This window comes from Rhinolophus sinicus, chromosome 16 (assembly GCF_057876585.1).
Source record: "Rhinolophus sinicus isolate RSI-liver-muscle chromosome 16, RSI-T2T, whole genome shotgun sequence".
In the NCBI taxonomy this organism is placed as follows: Eukaryota; Metazoa; Chordata; class Mammalia; order Chiroptera; family Rhinolophidae; genus Rhinolophus; species Rhinolophus sinicus.
The window spans coordinates 94,185,686-94,198,940 of record NC_142516.1 but is presented as its reverse complement, the minus strand read 5'-3'; the positions used below and the strand labels follow the sequence as shown (position 1 = coordinate 94,198,940).

Below are 13,255 nucleotides of genomic sequence, written 5' to 3'. Positions count from 1 at the left end.
TGACCACATTGCATAATTACACATTTATTTGTGTGGTTTGGGAGGCTTCCCTCACTAGACTGCAAGCTCCACGAGGGCAGACACCTGTCTTTTTTTTTTGTTGGTTTGCCATTTGTATCATCAAAGCCAGGCATGGGCTGCGACCTGGTAAGCTCACCTGGATTTGATCACGGATTGAATGTGCGTGCACTCTGTGTAAAACCGTGTGTGGAGGGAGTGTAAGAGGGTATAGGACTTAGAGGCACACAGTTCTTGTCCTTAGAGATCATAAAACATTATTAGGGAAGCAGGAAATACATAAACACACAAAGAAATAACTGTCCTCGCCTTCAAAGAAGCATGTATGTGGGACCCAAGTTTTTTTGGACACAGTTTTGCTGGCAAAGCAGGGCTGGAGCAAGAATGAGTCTTTGTATGGGAAGGTAAGTTCTTAACCTTGCTTTTGTTTGGGGTTAAAATTGTTGCAGGATTAGCTTAAATATTCTGTAATAATCTTTTAGAAACTGGAGATAGAACTTTTGAATTATTTTTTTTAATGTTGATTTGCTTGTTAACAAGCCAGTCAAAATTGTGTAGGGGTGGGAAATGATATGGTGTTGTCACATATTTCATCTGTATAGTATAGCTCTAAAAGGTATATGGTACATTTAAAATGTGCTGAAAGCCTAGTAATGTGAGAATTCTTCACTAAAAAATGATGGTAACCAATTCTGGTAGTTGCAGTAGAGTAACTTTTATTTATGTTAAATCGTTGAGTATCAGTTACTTTTGTTGGGTCTGTTGGGTAAGAGTATATGCTGTGTTAGAATTTTCTTAACATTCGAGTGATGGAAGGGGAATGTCTCTTGTCTGCACATCAGGCTTGTTTCCTGAGCATTATGACTGCATTTAACCTGTTTTCCTTTCCCTTCTGTCTCGGCATGCTTGCTCTCTTTTCCTGGACATCAGGAGCAAAAGCGTATAGATGGCACAACTCGTGAGGTGAAAAAGGTTAGAAAAGCCAGAAACAGGCGCCAGGAGTGGAATATGATGGCATATGACAAAGAGCTTAGACCCGACAACAGGTTGTCTCAGAGTGTGTACCACGGAGCGTCTTCCGAGGGATCTCTGTCCCCAGACACTAGGTGTGTGTGTGTGAGTGTGTGTAGCAAAGCCTCTGGGTAGAGCTGGGTCATTTTATACACTGAATATGACTAGTGGCTTTGGTGTTTATGTGACTAGTGGCTTTGGTGTTTATGTATCCCATAGTATGTCTCAAATCTTTCCTGAAAAATTAATTGTATATATTTTGTTTCAGATTTTGAAATAATACTTTAAAGCAGTTTTATTTTACATTGGTTACGTTGTATGATTTTCCATATCTCTGACTTAAGTTTATTTTCAGTTAATCTAGATGTGTTTTAACATCGATTCTAAATTTGGGCTTAATAACCACCAGTGACTTATGTTTTTATTTCAGTAATCATTTAATTCTTTCTCTTCCTCGTTAGCTTAGCATGCTGAATTTCTTTTGCCATTTGGTATTAATAAACGATTGGTTGGTGGTAGCTGATGTGATCGAGGATACCTTCATCGTTCTTTTTGATGACTTTTTCAAAAAGTGATGACCAAGAGATATTTATTTCTTCAGTGCACAATCTTCTGTGGTCTAATTTCAGGAGAAGAATTCTGTTGGAGTTTACTTTAAGATGTGTTACCAATTCAGTAAAAATATTTCTTGCAGGTGTGAATGTTATGGCATTTAAGTCACATGTTTCAGAATGGATTCACTGAGCAACAGGAACTGACTAGTCAATTTTAACTTATGGTTTAATTGCCTATTTCTACTTTTTTAAAGTTGTTATCTTCCATTTTCATAAACTTTCAATGTCTCCCATCAGCATTTAAATAATTTGAATAAAAAATCTTTGTATGATAAAAGAATGTTTCAAAAGGGGCAACAACCAGGACCTTTCCTTATATCTGTGTCCTTTTTAAAAAAATTTTTATCTTTATAACCTCAGTGTTTAGCACAGAAACTGCTTACGGAAGATGCTTTATATTTGGTAATAGCTGCCTGTAAATATTCCCACCCCAGAAGGGCTGTAGGTTGGAGACGACTTACAGTTCTATGTAATTTTCTGTACAGGATGTTATCTGTTAAATATTAGAGAATTATTGAAGCGTTAATGAGCTCTCGTCTCAAGATTGAATCTTTATGTCAGTTTATTTCTATAGAGAATAAGCATGGTGATACAATTCTGCCCGTAGTCCTTTGGGTGGGGAGGAGGGAGTACTAAAACTTGATAGCTCTCAGGATGTCAATGTGCTTTGTGTTTTTTCCCAGCTAATTTAGTTGTGATTGTTCACTCAGGCGAAACATACACTTTATTTTATAATACTCCATATGTACTCTTCTATCTCATTACGTACGAATGGAAAAGTGATTTTTTTAATACCTCAGTTTGAATGATTGATACTCATTCTAGCATTTGAGATTAGATTGCTCCACGCTGGGTATAAAATTGGTGGTCATTAAGGTGATTTAGTGTTCTGCCTTTGGATGTATGTTATTTAGATATATCTTCATTTCTTTTATTTTTCAAAAGGCAAATGGAATTATAACTTTTGTTTTTTCAACATTTCCTTTTGTCTCATACTGTTTCCCATGGCTTCTCACTATATGCATGCACCTGATAAATATTAATAGATTGTAATTTACGATTGTACTTGGCTTATCTCCCTTAATTTAGAAATTTTTATTTTACTAAAGTGTATCACTTTTTTTTATGATAAAATAAGATAAATTTTTTTTGTATTTGGAAATTACAGAAAAAATAATAATTATTTTTCATAATCCTATTATCCAAAGAAACCACTGTTCATTTTAGTGTATTTCTTCTTTGGTGTTTTTTTGTACAGGTATACGTTTTTCTTTTACAGAAATTGAAATCATGCTCTATGTTTTCAATCTTGTGACAATTTTATTTTTTATATTCATGTTTTAAGTATTATTTAGAAACATGGTTTTTAATGGGTGTAGTCATGATAACTGAGGGAAATTTGAATATCAAGTTTCATGCCACGAATATAAGCTGTTCATATATGTAATATGTTTCACCCACTTCACATAAGCTGATAATAAATTTTTGCTCTCTCTATAGATCATCAGGAATGGTTTGTTTATAAGTGTAAATTTAGGATGAGAACTGATGAGATGCTTCCCCCCTGCTCTCTTTCACCATCATTCAGGAGTGTGGTACCTCCATGCCAGCCGTCCTTGTGCTTTTTCTCATCTAACCCTGGGCCCTGTGTTACAGCTCTCCAACTGCCTGCCTGTCTACCCACCAAACTCTGGGAGAGTCATTGGGTTCTCCCACTGAGGGTCCACTGTTTATACTTCTTCTTCCTGTTTCCATATCGTCTTCACTCCTCCCAGTTCTCTTTTCTGTAACAGATCATTGCAGGACCGCCCCACTCACCTCCACATTGGTACAGTGTCTTCTGTGGCTGATTTTTACCTTCCTGCAGGGGGTCTTTGTATCCCAGCATCACCCGACTCCTCTCCTCTCCTCCAGCCACTGGGGTTCCCGTTAGATGGGCCGTCACTCTTCTACTGAGCAGCCCTCTCTCCTGCCCACCTTCCTCACAGTCCTGCCCTCCAGAACTCTCCTGCTGTCATTCTCGGATTCAGATGTTTCCTTACACCTTTGTCCATCTGGTTACCCGTTTTTTATTGGCTCCTTTTGGCTCTGAGTCACAACCCTCCTTTGTAAGGATAGCACTCCAAATGATACCAGAATGTTTTCAATTCCAGGCTCCTTGTCTCATCAGAAGCACTCCATACTTTGCTAGATAACTTTCTTTCCTTTAGCAAGTTTTACACACCGCCCATGACATAGTCACACCACACACAGTCGAGCACATGTCACCAGTAACTCCAGAGTTTTAGGTATTTACATAGTAAAAATACGCTAATTCTAAATACAGGTCAGGTTCCTCCCCCTTTAAAAATATTTTTAACTCACTTGCCAGCAGTTTGCATAGTTCAAAAGACATAATCACGTGTGCTCCATAATCTAGAATTTATACTGCAATTAGGGAAGAAAAAAGTGAGTTATTATTATACTGCAATTAGGGATGAAAAAAGAAAGCAGCAGCAGTCTCTTTAGGCAGAGGGCTTCGCTGTGCCCTGCGACGTTCCCGTTAAGAACAGCTCGTGAATTCCGAGAAGGACATTTGGTTGGTGTCTGCCCTGCCCTTGCACGTCCCCATGTGTGTCTGCCTGTTTCCTTCAGAGAGAGAAGCACAAGCTGAATCCTAACCGAAACCAGCAAATAAACGTGCGAAAAGTCAGAACAAGAAAAGAAGAGTGGGAGAGGAGGAAAATGGGCATTGAGTTCATGAGTGACGGAAAGACACTGGAGCAGGCAGGGAGCACGAAAGAGGACAGAATGCCCAGAGGGTTTGTCGTTTTGCTTTCTTGGATTGCCAGCCTCGGGCTGCCCACCGCTTCGGCCGTCATGCGAGGAGGCGCAGTCCCTCGCTGACGTTGTGTCCTGTAACCCGGCCAGGAGCGCGCTGTCTGTTACTAACGCCATGTGCAGCTGTGACGTTCACGAGCCCTTGCGCCCCCTCACCAGGGCCTCGCTGGCGTTTCCCTGAACTCTGTCAACTAATACACGGTTTATTCCTTCAGAGTTTCACCCGCAACTGGGCAAAGAAAACAGGAAGGCCTTTCCGTACAGCCCCACATTCTTTCTTTTGCGGCTAAGTGCATTTGTTGTGTTCCAGACAACTTTGATTCAGTTTTGCAGTCTTGTTTTACTGTTCTAACTGTTCATATGTATCCAGTTCACCTGCCATCTTATAATGTCTAAGTTCATGCTGTCAGTTTCATCGCCACTGAAGCCCTCTGTCTTCGATGGTGTTTGTAAATCAAATGGAATTGGTCTCGTAGCCTCCTCTCAGAGAAAAGTGCGCTGACACTGAGATGTCTCTGCCGTTTCCTGCTTGCCCGTCTGTCTGACTTACTCACCTCAGAGCTGTGAATCTGAACCCACGTAACACTGGGGCTCGCTGCTAAAGTAGTGACGTTGCCTGAAAGCTCCCACGGGGCTCGACCTGGGTGACAGTAAAGGAAATAAATGTGTGGCCTGTGTGCGTTGGCAATGTTGTTATTCTAAGAGATGCGTAAGGGACGTCTTTTTAACTTACATTTCTCCCCCCTTCTCTTGAACGGCAGGTCTCACGCATCGGACGTGACAGATTACTCTTACCCGGCCACTCCCAACCACTCTGTGCACCCGCAGCCCGTCGCCCCTCCGTACGCCGTGGGCGACGCGGCGCCTCTTGGGCCCGCGAACCAGGCCCCGGAGCATGAGTACCGAGCGGCCGCCGCCTCGGCGAGGCACATGGCGCTGAACAGGCCGCAGCAGCCGCCCCCGCCGCCCCCGCCGCAGGCCGTGGAGGGGTCCCAGGCCGCTGCGCCCATGGCTCCCGCGGACTACGGGTAACTCGGCGTCCTCATCGCTACTTCGTATTGCAGTGGAGTCTTGGTCTGTGCGTGCGGGCTAAGGATGTGAAGCGAGTGGTCACCGAGGCCACAATGACAGACAGACAGATTATGGGTTATGACAAATCTTGTGTTAGAAAAATGCAGTGTCATGCGACTCCCCTTTTTTATTACACATGAGTCTCAGGGCGTGTGTGTATTCCTGTGTACACACTCCCTTTACACACGTGCCCCTGTATGTGGCAGTGGGGCGGTAAGCTAACACATTGATAAAGGGTGGGATGCCAGTTTTGTGAACCTGTCCCAAATCTTCAGTTTGCTCCATGTGTCCTGGGGGAACCACGGAGAATTTGGGTCACAAATGAGAAAGCTGTACATCGCAGCCCTTCTTACACTTGGCTGTGTGACCCCCTTACTCCACTTCGGTGCCCAGGTGTCGTTCTACCACCTTGTTTTCTGTCATGTGGGTAAAAGCCAAACACCCCCTAGAAAAGACCCTCATGTTCATGTGGTTAGTAATTTGAGCACCCGCCTTTGTTTTGATGGGCTGCCCTGGCTCTTTTTTGTTGAAGAGTTGGGCCCCTCAGAGTCAGCGCCCAGGAAAGTTGAGCACTCATATGTGAGTCCGTTTGACAAGTGCATTCTTCATTCTGGAGCAGCTTGTATCACTTTCTAAATATGTCTCCCTCAGCGTTCAGAGGTCTCCTTCCTGACCACAGGATCGGGTCCTGGATATTTCCCATCTGTGGGTTCTCTTTAAGTCAGGAATCCCAGAGTTTGTTCTGAGGCTCTAAGTGTTGGGCACAAAGAGGGCCTGGGGTCCAGGAGCTTTGGAAAACCCTTGGCTAAATAGAATTCAGCAGATTTCTTGGCTGTAGGAGTTTCAAAGCTTTTGACAGATATTGTAATGGGCATTGTGGAAATTTCCATGGGGATGGGATATAAAACACAGAATTTTCCAAACCTGATTGGACACAGAACCCTTGCAAGACAAATTTGTAAATCCACCTACTTTTCAGATTCTCGATATAAAGGATGCCTTTGTGTTGCTATTCTTATCTCTGCAATCAACTGTTTTACTCGAGCATTTCACAGAAAATTACTTTTTTGAGTGGTTCTCCTTTGGGTGCCTCTGGAATTCAAGTAGATCTTTGGAATTCAAGTAGATGATCTTGAATTCCATCATAATGACTTATGTAGACCTATGAAAATAACTGACCCAAATGCGCATATTTGCGTCCTGCAGTGTTTTGAATCCCAGTGACGTGCTCGCTTAGGCAGCACATATTGCCTAGGTCCACATAATAGCACATAACACAGATGGCAATACACACAGTGTTGTGTTTGGGGGAGGCCTTTCTGTTTGGCATGTCGGAACTTCGGGTGTGTCCCTCTGTTGCTGTTTTCATGACTCTGTTTCCTCTTTCCTTAGGATGCTCCCAACCCAGACCATGGACTATTACAACCCCTCAGGACCGCCTCCTCCCCCCCCACCCCCCATGATTCCTTCAGCACAAACTGCGTTCGTTAGTCCCCTCCAGATCCCCATGCAACCCTCTTTCCCAGCACCAGCTGGCTCCTCCTACACGGCCCCCCCTCACCCCCCCTCCACTGGGCTGGTGGTCACAGCCCCGCCTCCTCCGGGCCCCCCACCTCCCCCTCCAGGCCCTCCTGGCGCAGGCTCTTCTCTCTCATCCTCCCCCATGCATGGCCCCCCAGTCGCTGAGGCAAAGCGACAAGAAACTGCACAACCACCCATAAGCGATGCTCGGAGTGACCTCCTTGCTGCTATTCGAATGGGTAAGTGAACCCCCCAAATTCACCATCTTCTGCTCAGAAGGAGAGTTCTGTGTCCAACCAGCTACAGCCTGGTCTTCAAATGACTGCTCGCTACACTAAATCGTTTTCTGGAGTACGGTTAAAAGAGCCTTATTTGATTGTTTTTTTAAATAATAGATGTGTCTCTGCCAGTGTGAAGTAAATGCGTAATGATAAAGAATTGAGAATTTGGGAAAGCTTTACTTGACTACAAATAGATAACATAAATGATTAGTCGACTCTTTTCTCTGCATTCTACTCTAAGGGTAAAAGTATAAATGAAAGAAAATGATCTCATATCAATGATACCATTGTGTTTTTTTTTAAATCTGGGGTATGTCCTAGACTTTCCATATTTTTAGCTTGATGTGCTAAGCCAGTATTGATGTGCTAAGCCAGTAGTTTTCACCATTTAGTAACAGCAAACTTTTTATGAAATGAAAGTCCCACACTCCACCCAGAACATGAGACACCAAAGTAGAGCATCTCTGGTCAAATCAGGGTGAGGAAGCCTGGACTGTCACCCACGGTCGCCTCCTCTCTCCCCCACGTTCACCATCTGTCTACTCCATACCGTGTATTCTTCACGTCAGGTCACAGCCCAGGATTGGGAAATATTCCAAGAGCTTCTCTCTCAGACAGTGGGGAGCTGCACAGGCTCTGGGTCCCATCTGAGTGGTTTCAGTCTGCAAGTGACTGAGGGAGTCTGGCTGCAGCATCAGTGACGTCCGTCACAGGACAGCTGGGACGTCACAGCCTCTGCTCTCCACTTGAGCTCCCACAGATCAAGCCTAAGTGTGGCACGCGTACCCTCCTACAGACCCTGGGTTCTATTCTATCCTGAACGTCAATGACATTCTTTGATTTTTGCCGAGAAAAATATGTGGGGTCATAGGTGGACAGTGTTTGGCTTTTTGACACCCGTGAACCCTGTCCAGTAATACGTACAGATACCTAATCATGAGGAAACCTCCGAGGAGCCCACATCGAGGATGTTTTAGAAAAACATGAAGGTCATAAAACATCAAGGCTGAACAACTGTGAGGGATGTCAGTGAAACACGACAGCTAACGGAACGGGGGTGATCTGTGTTGGATCCCAAACCCAGCGGAAACCTTTTTTTATTTGCTATATTAGGTCTCTTGGCAAAATTTAAATAAAATTTGTATAGTAGATGTGCTAATAGTCTGATTTTGATACATTCTTTTTTTTAGGAATTATAAATGAAGTAGTTCAGGGGCAAAGAGCAAAGTGGCAAATTCCATGCCACTTATTCGCAAATGGTCCAGAAAAAAGTGTCTGTGTGTCATCGACAATGATAGAGAAAGACTGCTGAAACAAATGTGATCAAATGTTACCAGTTGGGGAATGTGGGTATAGGTTATATGGGAATGTTTTTATACTAGTCTTACAGCTACTCTGTAAATTTGAAATTATTTCAAAAGAAAAAGTTCAAAAAATTACACATTAAATCATCACATCCCATTTTGTTTCTTACTAGGTTAAGAGCGCAGGTGGTTGTATTTTATATCCATTTTCAACAATAATGGTTTAAACAGAGGTTCCTCAGTTACCTCCCCAGGTTAGCCACGAGCTGTCCCAGCCTTTTGATTACAGTGCTGTCCAGAAAATGTTCTGTATTTACACAGTCCATTGTGGAAGCCACTCCTACAATCAATTTACCTTTAAATACCACACGTGGCTAATGCAGTGCAGCTCTAGAATTTTCTTCAATGATGTTCATGTGCACTGAAATTATAACTAACATTTCCCTATTTCAATGTATTACTTTGCTATAAAGAACGTTACAACTTGGAGTGACCATTCTTTTTTTTTTTGTTCCATGAAACATGAAACTTCTTTTTCCAAGCTTTTCTCCTCTCAAATTCCCAAAACTGTTTATTTATCCTTAGTGTCAGTAGGAAAACAAAAACATCAAGTAGACTTATTAGTTTGTTTTTCTTTAATTTGAAGGAAGCAAAGGGATTGAATTCTAAGCCATATATTTTGTCTCCAGGAATTCAGCTGAAAAAGGTACAAGAGCAGCGTGAACAAGAGGCCAAGCGTGAGCCAGTTGGGAACGACGTGGCCACCATCCTATCCAGACGCATTGCCGTGGAGTACAGTGATTCTGACGATGACTCGGAGTTTGATGAAAATGACTGGTCTGACTGAGGTGACAGGGCCTGTGGCCCACCAGGAGGCCGTGTGTTGAAAGTGTATTGAAAATTTTAAGTGGTCTCGACACCCAAATAGTCGTATTATAATCCTGTAGCGTAGCAACTTTTGTATTAATAATGTGACATTGCTTTTGCACATCCAAAAATTCTGGGTTTTTTCAGTATTTACTGTGTAATACTTAAGTGCCACTAAACATAGCTGCACATGGGGAAATATGCTGTAACTATTGCATTGTCCTAAAACAGCATTTTGCTTCCTTTTTCTTGGCCATGAAAGTGTTTAGTGCAGTCTGGGTTTACTCGTTCGTACCAATCCTTATAATTCTGCAGATTTGCTGTGTGTTTGTGAAGCGGCTTGGTTTTAGGCCTTTGCAAGATTAATGACTGTGTGTCAGAGTGATGTCTTCCAATCAGTAAGTGATACTGTTTCAACTTCTTTTGTGTGTGTTTCAGAAGTTGGTTCTAAAGAGAACGCTTTAACGAGTAAGGAGAATCGCGCTTCTGCTTTCATTTTCTTGGCGTGGTAGCCTCTGTGAATCTGAATGTCCTGTTGAATAATTTCATTGCCTTTGCACGCTCTTGTGAAATGTGAAATTGAAAGGGCCCTTTTCAGGCAGAATTCGCAGCAGGCATTCACTTAGTCAGTGCTTGCTGATGAGTTTTGTAGGAGGTAAGCAGCTTAGCAGTAATGAAAATGAAGACCAGGGTCCTTTTCCCTTTCGGGGCCATTGGTGATGACCCGCCAAACACTCGCCAGCCCTTCAGCTTGGGCACTAGCCAGGCAGAACAGACATGCACAGTCTGGGAGCTGCAGGGTCAGGATGGGCAGACCTGCCGAGTGTCAGCCCTGGAGGAAAGGAGGCCTGTGCATTGCGTTTCCCGGGAGCCATGTCCTGCGCGAGGCCAGTGGGGGGGTCTTAGGTCCCCGGCGTCCCACAGAAAGTGCCCCCGATGGCGCCCACTCCAGCTGGTCTGAACTCCAGCAGCCTGGTATACACACGTATGGACGCTGCCAGCTGTTTGCTTTTCCTGGTGCTGTGGCCAGATTAGGGACCCATCACCGAGTAGGGCCTTCGCTCTATCCTAGAAGCACACAGTTCTCTTCTCACATTGTCGTCAGCACATTAAATTTTAAAAAGCACCTCAGATGAGATCAGACGTGTAGCTATAGCAGATCGTGTTCCCTCACCTCTGCCCTTCCTGTTGTCCTTCCCACGCGGCAACATGAGATACCCCTGGGGTCATATTCCTGGCGAAGGCAAACCATGGGGAATCTCATGAATGAGAGCTTCTGTTTTGTAATTTGGGATGAAGGATAACTGCTTATCTGGAATGAACAAACAACCCAGGCTTTGCTTATAGATAGGACTTCGCAGATACACTAAGACACTTTACTTACTAAGGAGTTTGTACGTAAGTCCAGCATTTCAAACAGATGGCAGGTACTAGTGACGCTCAGTCATGATGAAAGAATCACACATTAAATCACCTTTAGCTAAAGACAGAGTTGTTTGGTTTGATGGTGGGAATGTAAACAGGACTTAATGGAGTTTTGTTAATGAGTTCACCTGAGGAAATCAGCCGGCCCTCAACATCACGTCCGTGTGTCCCTGAGTGGACACTTGCTTGGTTCGGATAAAGCCTGTAGATTGGGTTTTAGTCACATCGATGTTGAAACTCTGAAAAGCCTCCTGTCTGCATCCCCTTTCCAGGACCGTGCTTATACCAGGTTGTCACGTCTTTTCAGCTCTTCTGGCTGTTTTGCCGTGTGCTTCTTGGGTATCTGTTTCTTGGAACCAGTCACCATTTGGCTGTCACCATAATTTTGTTCAATATAAGTAACAGTTATTAATGAACTTTTAAACTTCTCTTTAATTTCTCTTTTTCTTTTTTTCAATGTAGAAGCCTACTCTGTTGGCATTATTCTTGGGACTTTTACCATTTTTCAGTCTTATTTTGTCTTGATAACAGTATTTTGTCTTTATTACAATATTTTGTCTTTATTGTTACTTTTGGGTTAGGAGTTACTGTATAATTCTAGAACATTTTTGGTGATGCTTCTTTGTTTCTTATGTCCCTTCTGTTCTCAGGATGGAGAGAACACATAAAGCTACTATCCATGTCAGGATTTCTCCTATTTATATCTTATTACCATAAAATCAGTGGCACTTTATTCATAAATATTCATAAGCCTATTAGTTATTAGTTTTCTTCCTGTAGTTTAATCAACAAGTTATTTTCAACTTGATTTTCTGACTAGTGAAAAAGCTTTTGCCCTGATGTGTTATGTAGCCTGTAAAAGAGTAGAAAAAGGACTAAAATCCAATTTAGATTATTTTTGCAGTATTTTTCTCAGCAAATTTGATTTATTCAAAAATTTTAATCGACTTTTTCTAATATGGTATTATATAAAAAGGAAAATGTGACTATTTTAAATTCTCCATTTTCATTTTCAAAAGTACCAAAACAAATGGAGAAAAACATTTAAAAGCATATTTCATATCTATGAATTTTACCTTTTGAAATACTTATATATTGCAAGGTTATTTTAAATTGTCCTCAGTCTTCTCCCCTGTGTGTATTTTAGTTTAATTTCTTACAAGCTTTTTTCTCATATCATAGATGAGCAGAGAGATGAGAAGGTCACACCACATGTTAGCAACAGAAGCATGATGTGGTTGATTTTCTATTGTTAGCCCCAATCCAAACCATAAGACTTGGTACACTTACATTGTTTTCTTTAGTAAAAGTATACTGTTAAGAGAATTAACATTTTCATTTCAGTAAATTTTTAGAATATCCAGATCTCTTCAGAGCACCAAGTGGCTGGGTTGTGAAAGTTTTGTAATAATTTGCAACTGAAATACATGACACATCCTAATCCATTAAAGACTAGTGGGAATGTATCAGCCAGAGTAGCAAGTACTTTTTGTTTTCTAAATCAGAGTATCTGTCATCTTGCAGTATTACCAATGCTGTTGTAAATTGAATTTAAAGTGGTATTAAAACACCTGTTAAACAATTTTTATCTGTTTGTATATCTTAACTATAGATTATGTACAAGTCACATCTAAATAAAATTACACTTTTACCCCTAAAAGGTTTGCTTATTTATAACAGCGTTGTGAATGTAAGCCATTGCTGTTGTCTGCAAGTCACATGCCGGAGATGAGGTAAGCCGGTCTCTGTCCTCTAAAGAGAAGGAGAGATGGTAAATGTTGTCAAATAAGGAACTGAGATCCTGTGCTTTAGTTGGGGGTAGGGTGGGAGGTGCCCAATCTAGTCTATGGGCCAAGGGAAGCCGAGGGCTAAGAATGAGCTGGGGAACAAGGGGAGGGAAAGGAGTTTCCTAACAGCAGCAGCCACATTTGCACCTCCTAAGGTAAGAAGGACAGTATGGGTGATAATGGAACCAAAGGATCAATAAAATGGAAGGAGGAAGAGCAAGAGGAAGTGTCATGAGATGGGATACAAAGATGGTGGAACCCTTCCCCTGCCCAGCACTCAGGATGGAGGGAGCTTATTGAGCCAGCAGCCACCGCCATAGCTGCAGCTACAAACGTACAGAAAATCTCTCCATATTTGCAGCCTGTTGGTTATTCATTGGTTATTCATGACAGCTCCATGCCTTGGACGGCACTAATATTCTATTTAGGAGGCATCTTAATGTTCAGCTAGTCCCGCTCCCTGGTGTTAGAGTAACTGGCCATCGTTTGCATTGGTTGTCTCTCAAAGCTTTTTCTCTTTAGCTCTTGAATTTTCA

At 42.4% G+C, this 13,255-nt stretch overlaps 1 protein-coding gene across 7 annotated transcripts in view; it reads left to right on the top strand.

Annotated features, from left to right (window-relative positions):
- The window catches only part of WASF3 (WASP family member 3), a 128,838-nt gene extending 116,246 nt beyond the window's left edge, over window positions 1-12,592 (top strand). For 5 of the 7 annotated variants that reach the window (XM_088793361.1, XM_088793363.1, XM_088793362.1 and 2 more), the window contains 4 exons: window positions 949-1,124; window positions 5,225-5,491; window positions 6,927-7,294; window positions 9,330-12,592. In XM_088793361.1, coding sequence (XP_088649487.1) covers window positions 949-1,124; window positions 5,225-5,491; window positions 6,927-7,294; window positions 9,330-9,487 — 969 coding nt within the window. In that variant the 3' untranslated portion in view covers window positions 9,488-12,592. Of the gene's footprint in view, window positions 1-948; window positions 1,125-4,277; window positions 4,445-5,224; window positions 5,492-6,926; window positions 7,295-9,329 lie in introns of all 7 variants that reach the window. The other 2 variants (XM_088793365.1, XM_088793366.1) reach the window with 1 other exon arrangement.
- The last annotated feature ends 663 nt before the right edge of the window (window positions 12,593-13,255 follow it).